Source organism: Panthera pardus, unplaced genomic scaffold (genome assembly GCF_024362965.1).
Source record: "Panthera pardus isolate Hobbes unplaced genomic scaffold, ASM2436296v1 HiC_scaffold_16, whole genome shotgun sequence".
In the NCBI taxonomy this organism is placed as follows: domain Eukaryota; kingdom Metazoa; phylum Chordata; class Mammalia; order Carnivora; family Felidae; genus Panthera; species Panthera pardus.
The window spans coordinates 150,931,556-150,944,516 of record NW_026526721.1 but is presented as its reverse complement, the minus strand read 5'-3'; the positions used below and the strand labels follow the sequence as shown (position 1 = coordinate 150,944,516).

Below are 12,961 nucleotides of genomic sequence, written 5' to 3'. Positions count from 1 at the left end.
GACTCCAATTTATAGAGCTGCCCAGTGGGATACCAACCGGGAGGGGGCAGATGAGATGTGCCTCCACACCCGAGCCATTGTTTTTCAACAACATCTGTATGCAGTGACTGGTTGAGCCTAGGCTGAAGGTCATTCAGCTGAGGACTGCTGGTGGCAGTGATGGGGGGAGGCAAGATATCTATTGCTAAAAGGCAGTAATATCCGGTCCCAAGCCTAGACTGAAGGACCACAGCCCAACAAAAACTACCGAGTTGGTAAAATGCAAGAGGTGGAAATCATAGCAGCATTTTAAGGGAATTGTATTGTCAGAGGAACTTCATTCCAGGCAAATGGTGGCTCATGAGTGTTCAAACCTGAAGACGATTTCCACGGTCCACTGATGTCATGGAAAGTTCAGTATGCTGCCCGTTCCTTAGTAGGAGTCTCTTTCCAATGCTCCTTCTTATGACAGAGTAGGACAGTGGGTGAGGAATTCTCCTAGAAACAGAACCAACAAATCCCTCCACTGTCAGAACAAGGAGTACCTGCGTCAAGGTATACTGTGAACTTGTACTTTTGAATATGGTTTATTCTTTTCTGAATAGGATTTTTTTTTTCATTGAAGCTAACATGTTTATCTTACATTATTGTATGTCAGATGACTAACCTTTGGGTAGTGGGCCATGAGAAGCTAGCTATGGACTGATCAAGAAGAAAGCATTTCACTCATGTTACAAATATTGTGAATCTACTTTGACACCATTCTAGGGGATCTATCAGTGAGCAAAGTAGGTAGAGTCCTTGTCCCACAGAGCTCACATTCCAGTGGGGAAGACAGACAATGAGCAAGTACATATATGATATCTGGGAGGGTGATAAGTGCATGGATATAGCTGGTAATTTGACAGGGTGGTCAGGGAAGAAGTGAAGGAAGTGTAAGAATGAGCCATGGGGATACACTGGCTGAGGAAAAAGCAAGTTCCCAGGGCCTTTTCACCTGCAAGAGCACGCCTGGTGTGTTTAAGGAACAGCAGGAAGGACAGTGTGGCTGAAACACAGAGAATGGGGCGGTGGGTGGGGGGAGATGAAGTCAGAGAGGAGAGAGAACCAGATTATGTAAAACCATTGTAATGACATCTACTCAGAGAACCAACGTAGGTACCATGGATGGATTTGACTCTGGCTGCTGTTTGAGGAGAATAGACTGTCCGGGACAACAGTAGAAATGGGGACCAAATGGGGGGAGGCTATTGAAATAACACTTGTGAGAGATGATGACCATTTGGATAAAGCTGACGGTAGTTAAGGTGGTAAGACGTGGTCAAATCCTGGATATGTTTTGAAAGTCAAGTTGTCAGGATTTGCTGATCTATTATTCAAAGAGTCTTCAGTGGAGGCTGGCTGGTTCTGGGCTGCCTTTCGTCGGGAAGAGGGGGAGTGCGGCTGTATGTGGGATAGCTACGTTATGTTAGGAAGGTATTTTTGACACTGCATGCCTGGAAAGAAGAATGCGTGTTGACGTTGGGTAGTTCAGGGGTGGATGGAGTGGGAGCTATTGTTTAACCCTGTTTGTTCATCAGACATTGTCTCTTCTTATGGCCACCTAACTTTTCTATTTGGGTACTGCTTCCAGCTCAGCTTGTGGCTCCCAGGGTGGGCACATGATCCAGGATTGGTCAATGAGTTGCATATCTGGACACAGTATTTGCTTAGGGAAAGGGATTTCATATGATATTGGCCAAGGACATGCCTCCCTGGGAATTTTGCTGGAATTATTGGAAAAGAGTCATTTCCCATCTGAGATCACAGATGTAAAGCACTCGCAGAGTATTCTTTTGCCACTACACGGAGAGAGACCGCTTGAGAATGGAGCCAATACAGAAGAAAGCAGATCCTGGAAGGCGAGAGATAATATCCTGATGCATCATTTGAGCTCCCGGATCCAGGTAGTTCTGGATCCAACTGCATTTCTTGGCTTCCTGTTTGGTAGATGAAAATAAGTTTTCTTATCCCCATAAACTAATTTGGGTTGGATTTCTATCACTTGCAACCAGGGTTAATAATATTCTACCAGTATGCATGAGTATAACAAAACACTTCTGTCCTGATTGGTAAATAGCTGCTGCCTCAAGTGCTCCCCACCCCTTCCCCAGCTGCCCTGGTCCTTCCTTTGGGACCCCTCTCTAGACCTCTTGATGCAACAACTAAAGCCTTAGGACCTGGCACAACAGGGGGCCTCCAGAAGGCCGGCTGCTTTAGCAATATGGTCAGTCCTGGTTGGTGCCCTGTGCCAGACAGGATGTTAAGTGTTTTAATATCACCCATGGTGCCATCCAAAAGAATTCAGAGAGTTACAAAATTTTGTCCCCATTGTGATCATATCACTCCCCCACTTCCTGCTGTGCTTGGTTCACAATAGTTTGGTTACATTTGCTCAGACTCTTGCACATCTTCTTTGTCTTTTGCATTTGCTATTCGTTTTCTCTAGAATTTCCTTTTTTATTGCCCATTACAGGCATACCTCAGAGACATTACAGGTTTGGTTTTAGAACATCATGATAAAGTGAATATTGTAATAAAGTGAGTCAAATTAATTTTTTGGTTTCCCAGTGCATATAAAACTCATGTTCACACTATATTGTACTCTATTAAGTGTGCAATAGGATTATGTCTAAAAATGTACATAACTTAATTAAAAATACTTTATTGCTAAAAAGTGCCTACCATCATTCCAGCTTTCAGTGAGTCATCTTTTTGCTGATGGAGGTCCTTGCCACAATGTTGATGGCCACTGACTGATCAGGGTAGTGGTTGCTGAAGGCCAGGGTGACTGTGGTGATTTATTTTTTCTTTCTTTCTTTCTTTCTTTCTTTCTTTCTTTCTTTCTTTCTTTCTTTCTTTTCTTTCCTTTCTTCCTTTCCTTCCTTTTCTTTCTTTCTTTCTTTCTTTCTTTCTTTCTTTCTTTCTTTCTTTCAAAGAAAGGGAGTGAGAGAGAGAGAGAGAGAGCACGAGTTGGGGAGAGGGATGGAGGATGGAGGGAAAGAGAGAGAATCCCAAGCAGGCTCCACACTGAGTGGAGCTCAATCCCACCATCCTGGGATCATGACTTGACCTGAAATCAAGAGTCAGATGCTTAACCAACTGGGCCACCCAAGCGCCCCAGTGATTTCTTAAAAGAAGACAACAGTGAAGTTAGCTGCATGGACTGACTTTCTTTCATGAATGGTCCGTAGCATGCGATACTTTTTTTTTTTCCTCTTTCTAAAACTTTTATTTTGGAATAACTATAGATACATATTCATATTCATAGGTGTAGTTGAAATACAAAATTATACTGACACCGCAAAAATATCTCTTGTGCTACCCCTTCATTTTTATGTCTGTGAATATGTGCTTTTTTGAGTCTCTTTTAACTTTTTTGTTTGCTTTTTCTTCATTGTTCATATTGGCTATTTCTATTGTACTATTATTCAAGTTTACTGATTTTCCTCCCTTGGTTCTCCATCTTGCTGTCAAGTCCATGGGCTGAGATTTTTATTTTGAAGATTAAATTTCTCAATTCTAAAAATTCCATTTACTTCTTTATATCTTCTGGTTTTTACTGAGTGTTGTGCTTTTTATTCATTTATTTTAATAAAATCTATTTGCAGCTGCTCATTGAAGCATTTTAACTTTTTTTTGAGAATCTTTTTTACTTTACTTTTTTTTATAACTCGTTTTATTTTTTATTTTTTTAAAATTTACATCCAAATTAGTTAGCATATAGTGCAACAATGATTTCAGGAGTAGATCCCTTACCCATTTAGCCCATACCCCCGCCCATAAACCCTTCAGCAACCCTCACTTCTGCATATTTATGAGTCTCTTCTGTTTTGTCCCCCTCCTGTTTTTATATTATTTTTGTTTCCCTTCCCTTGTGTTCATCTGTTTTGTCTCTGAAAGTCCTCATATGAGTGAAGTCATATGATTTTTGTCTTTCTCTGACTGACTAATTTCACTTAGCATAATACCCTCCAGTTCCATCCACGTAGTTGCAAATGGCAAGATTTCATTCTTTCTGACTGCCGAGTAATACTCCATTGTATATATATACCACATTTTCTTTATCCATTCATCCATCAATGGACATTGGGGCTCTTTCCATACTTTGGCTATTGTTGGTAGTGCTGCTATAAACATGGGGGTGCATGTGTCCCTTCAAAACAGCACACCTGGATCCTGTGGATAAATACCTAGTAGTGCAATTGCTGGGTCGCAGGGTAGTTCTATTTTTAGTTTTTCTGTGGAACTTCCATACTGTTTTCCAGAGCGGCTGCACCAGCTTGCATTCCCAGCATGCGATACGTTTGATAGCATTTTATCCACAGTGGAATTTCTTTCAAAATTGGAGTCAGTGTTCTTGAACCTTACTGCTGCTTTGTCAACTAAGTTAATGCAATATTCTAAATCCTTTGCTGTCATTTCAACAATCTTCACAGCATCTTCACCAGGAGTAGATTCCATCTCAAGAAACCACTTTCGCTGCTCATCCATAACAAGCAACTCTTCACTCATTCAAGTTGTACCATGAAATTGCAGCAATTTCGCTCTGTCTTCAGGCTCAACTTCTAAATCTAGTTCTCTTGCTATGTCTACCACATCTGCTGGTACATCCTCCTCAAAGTCAATCATGAGGGTTGGAATCAACTTCTTCCAGGAATCAACATTCCTGTTAATGTTGACGTTTTGACCTCCTCCCATGAATCACAAATGTTCTTAATGACATCTAGAGTGGTAAATCCTTTCCAGAAGTTTTTAAATTTACTTTGCCCAGATCCATCACAGGAATCACTGTCTATGGCAGCTATGTAGCCTTACACAATGTATTTCTTTTTTTTCTTTTTTTTTTTTTTCTTTTTTTAACGTTTACTTATTTTTGAGACAGAGAGAGACAGAGCATGAACGGGGGAGGGTCAGAGAGAGGGAGACACAGAATCTGAAACAGGCTCCAGGCTCTGAGCTGCCAGCACAGAGCCCGACGCGGGGCTCGAACTCACGGACCGCGAGATCATGACCTGAGCCGAAGTCGGCCGCTTAACCGACTGAGCCACCCAGGCGCCCCCTTTTTTTTCTTTTTTAAGTGAGTGGGGGGAGGCTTTGAGGGAGGGGGACAGAGGATCTGAAACAGTCTCTGTGCTGACAGCAGCAAACCTGATGTGGGGCTTGAACTCGTGAACCGTGAGATCATGACCTGAGCTGAAGTTGGACGCTCAACCAGTTGAGCCACCCAGGCGCACTGAAATATATTTCTTAAATAATAAGGCTTGAAAGATGAAATCACTCTTTGGCCCATGGGCTGAAGAATGGATATTGTGTTAGGAGGCATGAAGACAACATTAATCTCCTTGTACATGTCCATCAGAGCTCTTGGGTAACTAGGTGCATTGTCATTGGAGCAGTAATATTTTGAAAGGAATCTTTTTTTCTTGGCAGTATGTCTCAACAGTGGGCTTCAGATATTCAGTAAACCGTGTTGTAAGTACATGTGCTGTCACCCAAGCTACCCCGTTCCATTTACAGAGCACAGGCAGAGTAGATCGAGCATCATTCTTAAGGGCCCTAGCATTTTTGGATGGTAAATAAGCATTGGTTTCAACTTAATATCACCAGCTGCATTAGCCTCTAATAAGAGTCACTCTGTCCTTTGAAGCCAGGCACTGACTTCTCTTCTCTTGCCATGAAAGTACTAAAAGGCGTCTTCTTCGGGGAGAAGGCTGTTTTGCCTACATTGAAAATCTGTTACTTAGTGTAGCCACCTTCATTAAGTATCTTAGCCCGATCTTCTGGATTCCTTGTTGCGGCTTCTATGGCAGCACTTGCCGCTTCACTTTGTACTTTGATGTTATGCAGGTAGCTTCAGTCCTTAAACCTCATGAACCAACCCTTGCTGGCTTCAAACTTTCTTTCTGCGACTTCCTCACCTCTCTCAGCCTTCCTAGAATTGAAGAGAGTTAGGACCTTGCTCTGGATGAGGCTTTGGCCGGAGGGAATGTTGTGGCTGCTTTGATATTTTGTCCAGACCACTGAAACTTTCTCCATATCAGCAACAAAGCTATTTTGCTCTCTTATCATTCCTGTGCTCACCAAAATAGCACTTTTAATTTCCTTCAAGAATTTTTCCTTTGCAGTCACAACTTGGCTAACTGTTCGGTGAAAGAGGCCTAGCTTTTAGCCCATCTGGACTTTCAACATGCCTTCCTCACTAAGCTTAATCATGCTTTTGATTTAAGGTGAGAGACACGTGACTCCTCCTTTCACGTGGACACTCAGATGCCACTGAAGTGTTATTAATTGGCTTCATTTCAATATTGTTGTGTCTCAGGGAGAGGGAGAGAGATGAGGGAGTAGCCAGTTGGTGTGGTCAGAAAACACACATTTATCAAGTTTGCTGTCTTATATGGGCACGGTTTGTGGCACCCCAAAACAATTACAATAGTAGCATTGATGATCACTGATCACAGATCACCATAACACACATAATAACAATGCTGTTGGAAAAATGGCACCAAAAGATTTGCTTGATGCAGGATTGCCACAGATCTTCAATTTGCGAAAAACAGTATTTGTGCAGGGCCATAAAGTAATACACAATAAAACAAGGTATGTCTGTATTGAACTCCTACTCCTTCTTTTATAACTCAGCTCAGATAACCCAAGTCCAAGATAGAAACACCACGATTCAGAGCAGCAGATAGTAATTACTTCTGTGAAGAGGGAGGAGAATCTAAGCTAAGTCATTAATTTTTTTTAAGTTATGAGATATAACATACACACAGAAAAGAACATTAGATACGTATGTTTATCTTAACACTCAGTTATAAGGGCGACACTCAAAAGACAGCCACCTAGGTGATGAATTAGAACATTGCCAAAGACCCAGTTGCAAATGCTTGTACCTGTCTCCTAGAGTATGTGTGCATAGATTTCTCTAGGTTTCAGACTTTAGGGTGGAAAACCCGAGTCATAGGTATATCTTCAACTCTTCTGACAAAGTTAAACTTTTTCAGAATGGCTGTGTCAATTTAATTACTTTCTAGAGACACAGTTCTTATTTCTTGACATCTTTGCCAACACTTGATATTTGTTAGACTCTAAAATCTTGGCAGGTCTGATAAATGGTATTTTGCTATGGTTTTAATTTGCATTTCCCTGATTACTAATTAGGTTGTGCACCTTAATGTTTCTCAGTTATTCAGATTTCTTTTTTCGTGAAGTACCTTTTTAAGTCTCTTGCCAGTTTTCTATGGTTGTTGTCTATTTTGTATTGATTTTTAGAAATTAATGAAAGCCTCCTCTGAATATTAGATTTTTATTGGATCTAAGTGTTTTAAATATTTTTTCCACTCTATACTTTGCTTTTTTGCTCTTTTTTAAAAAGTTTTTTATTTATTTAATCTCTACACCCAATGTGGGGCTTGAACTCTTGACCCTAAGATTAAGAGTTGTATGTTCTTCCCACTAAGCCAGTCAGGTGCCCCAGCCTTCTCACTTTGTTAATATCTATTGACCTGATGTCCTAAATTTTAATGTAGTCAAACATATCAGTCTTTTCTTTATTCCATGGTCATGTAGATATTTTCATTATCTTCTCAAAGTTTTATAGATTTGCCTTTCACATTTGGGTATACCTGAAATTGATTTTTAAATACAGTCTTAGGGGCACCTGAGTGGCTCAGTCAGTTGAATGTCTGACTTTGGTTCAGGTCATGATCTTGCTGTTTGTGAGTTCAAGCCCCCTTCGGGCTTTGTGCTGACAGCTCAGAGCCTGGAGCCTGCTTTGGATTCTGTGTCTCCCTCTTTCTGCTCCTCCCTGGCTCGCACTCTGTCTCTCTCTCTCAAAAATAAATTAAAAAAAAAACATTAAAAAAATACCGTCTTAGGTTGGGGTCCAATTTTGTTTCATTTCTCATGAAAATACAATTGTCCTAATGCCATTTGTAGGAAGGTCATCTTTTTCTCACTGCTATGTTATGCCATTTTTGTCATATATTAAATATCCATATATGCTTTGGTCTGCTTCCTTTTGTTTTTGATTCTCAGCTAAGTCAAAGTGTGGTCAGAAAACACATTATATACTTCTAGTGTCTTGAAAACTTTCAAAATATTATTCTATGTGTAGTTATTTTTTTAATTTTTAAAAAATGTTTATTTATTTTTGAGGGAGAGAGAGACAGAGCATGAGTGGGGGAGAGGCAGAGAGAGAGAGAGAGAGAGAGAGAGAGAGAGAGAATCCAAAGCAGACTCCAGGCTCTGAGCTGTCAGCACAGAGCCTTATGCGGGGCTCTAACTCACGAACTGTGAGATCATGACCTGAGCTGAAGTCGGGTGCTTAACTGACTGAGCCACCCAGGTACCCCTATGTCTAGTTATAATGACTATTTCTGTAAATGTTCCCTAAATACTTGGAAAAAACCATGAACTTTGCAGCTACTTGATTAATAGTTACATGGTATATCTTTTCCCTCTTTTTATTTTTATCTTTTTGATAATCTGAGGCTTTAGTTTTGTCTTTCTATAGACATTGTTTATTGGCATTTAAAAATTCTGTGTTACAATCTTTGCTGATTTTTTGGAGCACATAGTCCATTTACATTTAATACAACTGTTGATATATTTGTTTTCAAATATACTACATTACTCTGTCTTTTCTACTTGTTCCTCTTGTTCTATATTTCTCTTATATCTTCCTCCCTATCTTACTTTTTTGATTGTCTAATTATTTATTAGCTTATATCCCTCATCCTCGTTTGGAATATACTTTGTTTCTATTCTGCTAGTGGCAATCCTAGTAATTAACTCATGAATTCTTAACTTAGCAAAGTTTAATAATAATACAAACTTTTACTAGCCTGTCACTGTTGGAAATCTTGGGATCGCTTTATTTTTTATTTTTTATTTTTTATTAAACCTCAGCCTGTGTTCAGCTCCAGGCTGAGGATGTGTCTTACTAATTTTACATCCCCAGTGCTTGGGAAAGTGACTTCACCTTTGTGTTAAGGCAAACGCTCTAGCACACCGAGGCTCTGCTTACATCTTCTCATCTGTGTTGGCTGGATGTTCTTGAATGTTCTTGGCTACGTATGTCTCTGTGTTACACAGTTTAATGGATTAAAAAGTCAAGGTAGTGTTTATAGTGGAGGCATATTTTAAGGTTTCAGATATTTATACAGTCAACACTGCTGTTCTGTTTCTTGTTTCCCTTCAGCTCTGATTTTCCATCTGCCCTGGACCTCTAAGATTCGCTTAACCTTGTAATTGGACCACCGGCTGAACTTTCAAGTAGATCTAGTGAAATTTTCAAGGACTAAGCTTGTGGGTTTTTTTTCAAAGAGAATTTAGAGTCTTTATTTATTTAAAGCCATAGATTCAGTTTAGCTTTAATCTAAACAGAAAGTGAAAGATATTTTACAAGTGGAAGAGATAGCAAGAAATAAAGCAACAGTTAATATGTCAAAGCTGGAACAAGAACAGAGGTCAAGGTGTTTGGATATTAGCAAAAAGGCCAAAATTTTTGTTCCTCTGGAGAGTCAGCATATCAAGTTCAGAAGTTAGGCAAAAGGGTTTCCAAAAGGATCCCTATATACATCAGGAGATGTGGGTTGAGAAGCCATAGAGGTTTGCGATGAACTGAAAGAATCTTTAGAGAAAGGGTTCTCAAATGCATTGTCAGCAGATTTGGTAACTGGCAGGGAATCCCGTCTGGGAACTGGCTTTGGTGGTTCATTGGTCTTTTTCAACAGTTGATTAGCATCAAAGTCATCACGGTCTGCATTCTCCTGCGGAATGCCAACTTTGCTCTTAAAATAACTGGAGAAGGCACTTGAGGTCCCGGAGGAAGTCTGCTCTCCCTTCCTTGCAGGCACAGCAGGTGGCTGCCGAAGTTGAAAGTCCTTAAACATTTCTTTCGCTTCTTTGACTTCTTTATCCCCAAGTGGGTCCAAGGCAGTGAGGGCATCACTGGAGGTGTCCTTTGGAGGGCCAGTTCTGGGAGGTGGTTGAGGAGGAGTGACCAGGGCAGAGGAGAGCATAGGAGGGGACTGGGCAGACATAGTAGAAGTCAGAAAAATATTGCTCTGGAAAGGGTTCCCCAAAGGGCTTGTTGATGACCAAGTATTGGGTGCCACAGAGGCTGATGGGCCCCAAACAACAGGGCCTGGAGTTGGAGTTAAAGCTGCTAAGATGAAGGCTACTTCCAACTTGGAACACCTGGGCTTTTGGTAAAAAACAACTGGCTGACTGAATCCTGAAGGCTGACCCCTCATCGTGGCTCCTGGTACCACTGACACGGACTGATTGAAGACTAAAGATGTTGGATTCCATGGTCCTGCCTGGGGCAGGGTGGGGGGGGGGCTACCTGGTATACCACCTAAACCCGCAAGGGGTCCCACTGGGGTAGAAGCATTTGTTTTAAAGAGATCCAGAGGGTTGGTCTGTAGGGTTGCAGATTGTCCTGTAGGTGATGTCTGGCTGGGAAGTTCTGAGATGGGAGGGGTAAAGATGTCTGATGCAGGCAAGTCTTTTGCTGGAGACCTAGCAGTCCTTCTGCCTCGTCCTGGTTTGGTACTTTGTGGAAGTGGGATAATGGCTATAGGGTCATGTGGTGAGGACTGGACAGAGCTTTCCAAGTCCTGCTTTTCGCCATTCGGTATGGACAGTCCTTTGGGAGGGCTTCCCACAAAAGGCTTCGGGGAGGATTTGCCATGGAAGCCGTTCTGTTCTCTTTCAGATACCCCATTTTGAGTTCTCACTGCTGGCTGTGTTTGTGTACTTGAAAAGGGCCACAGGCCTGCCTGAGCTTCCTGTTTGCCAGTCAGGTTAGAGATTTGGTCAAACTGCTGACCAAAGTAGTTAACATCCCCATTCAGGGGCCTGTTACTCAGTGGAGTAGACAAACTACTCAAATTCTCTTTCTTCTGATCTGAAGATTTGAGAGAATCAAACGAAGAGGGTGTCAATTGGTCTGGCTGTGCAAAAGGATTGGTCTGGCTGTGCAAAAGGATCGTCATGGAAAGGATCAGGATTAGGGGTGGGAAAGAAGTTGAGATTGGCAGAAAAGGCATTTTCAGGCAAGAAAGCTGCCTGAGGCTTTGGTCGAGGAAGAGAGCAGGAGGTAATGCCATTTGTTAAGAATGGATTTTCTCTTAAAGAATTCTGCTTGGTGTCGATTTCAGAGTTTAGATCCACTAACAGGGTATTTTTGTTTTCTGCTGGACTATTTAGGTCAGGAGGTGTAGACATGTCCCCAAACAAATCCATCTGGTCAACACCCAATTTTAGTTTGTTAGCTTGGTCATCAAGGGTCAGTAGGGTCTCACTCCTGTTCTCTAGTGCCTTGTTGGCTTCTTCCATCTTTTTCATTTCTTCTTCCTTTTTCTTTACATTGTAGATAACTTGAAAGAGGTCTTTAAGATCAACAACTAATGGCTCAGCCTGTTGTCCTGTTTTTATGACAAAAAAACTGATGCTGGCCTTCTCCTCCACACACATAACCAAACGCCTGGTTGTCTGTCACATCACGGGCAACGAAAGAAATTTTATTTACTGGGCGTTCATGCTCTATCACGCCAGTTGTTCTCATCAATTATTTTTATCCCAGAAAGGAAAATGTTGACCCAGATCCTTTGTTTGTGTTGTCCTTGAGACCAACCAGCTGCCGCCATTCCCTTTAGTTTCATCATGGAATCTTAGCTCATTTTATCCCCTCTTGCATCGGGCACATCATCAATGCCAATCAGCCTGGCCTTGTATTTTACACCATCACCTTTGAATCTGGCCAAAGGATACTCATCTGTCTTTTCAGAGCCTTTTTTTTCCTTCTTCGATGGTGCTTTTGGTGCAGCCTGTTGGTCAGGGTGACCATTAGTTGTGCTCGTTTCTACTTCGTTAGATACGGCAAGAAGGCAGACAGCCACCTCCAGCACCAGCAGATGCTTAGTGACACCAGGCAATCCCCGAAGTCTCAGATGAACATAACCTGCTACAGATCCTTATCTGTCCCTGAAGACAGTAGGTAAGACCTCTTCCTGAAGCCTCCCCACGTCCCCTCCAGTTCAGCTTAAAATAATCTGGGTAAAAGGGTTTGTTGGCCATCTTTGGAGCCTAATATTGTACTTTTCTAAAAGGTATTATTTCTTTCTCCCAAGGTCTAAAAAGCAAACCCCCCATTACAGGCTTTCCGAATGTCCAGTCTACCATTTGACAAGCAGTAGATGGAAGAAGTCTTGCTTCTAGACTCAGGTCCCCGGCCAGCTAGCCCCTCCGCGAAGTGAGCATGACTCCCGGGTGCCGAGCCTCCAGGCTGCCACGCAGCTGACACGGTGGGCCACGCTTAAATAGCCACCGGCCCGGGAACCTGGGGAGCCGTGCGGCCACTCCTGGCAAGATATGGTTCTAATCAGTAAGCTTCTGTTTAGTGAATAGATTTCTGAAAACTCTGTGCAATGCAAGCTGTGTCTATTGAATTACTTTTCCAGTGGTTCCCATAATAATTTGGGAAATGCATCTGTATAGAAAAAAGGTGGGGTGTGTTAGTTTGCTAGGGCTGCTGTAACAAAGTACCACAAACTAGGTGGCTTAAAATAACAGGCACGTATTCTCTCCCAGTTCTGGAGGCCAGAATATTGACGGGACTATGCTGTCTCTGAAGGTTCTAGAGAAGAATCCTTCTTTGTCCTTTTCTAGTTTTTGGTGGTTTCCAGCAATACTTGGCATTCCTTGGCTTGCAGCCACATCACTCTAATTTCTGCCTCTGTCTTCACAAAGCTTCTGTGTGTGTGTGTGTGTGTGTGTGTGTGTGTTTTCACATGGCATTCTCTTCTCTGTGTGTCTATGTTCAAATTTCCCTCATGTTTTAGAGATATTCATCACTGGATTAGGGCCCACTTAAATCCACTATTACTGCATCTACAAAGACTCTATTTCCAAATAAGGTCACATTTGCAGG

General features: G+C 41.8%; 1 protein-coding gene across 1 annotated transcript; it reads right to left on the bottom strand.

Moving 5' to 3' along the window:
* Window positions 1–9,383: 9,383 nt before the first annotated feature.
* On the bottom strand, window positions 9,384–11,995 carry LOC109248763 (disabled homolog 2-like). Its single transcript, XM_053903975.1, is given in 2 exon segments — window positions 9,384–10,991; window positions 10,993–11,995. Coding segments are annotated over 2 exon segments (1,938 nt in total). The 5' UTR covers window positions 11,506–11,995; the 3' UTR covers window positions 9,384–9,566.
* Between the last annotated feature and the right edge of the window lie 966 nt (window positions 11,996–12,961).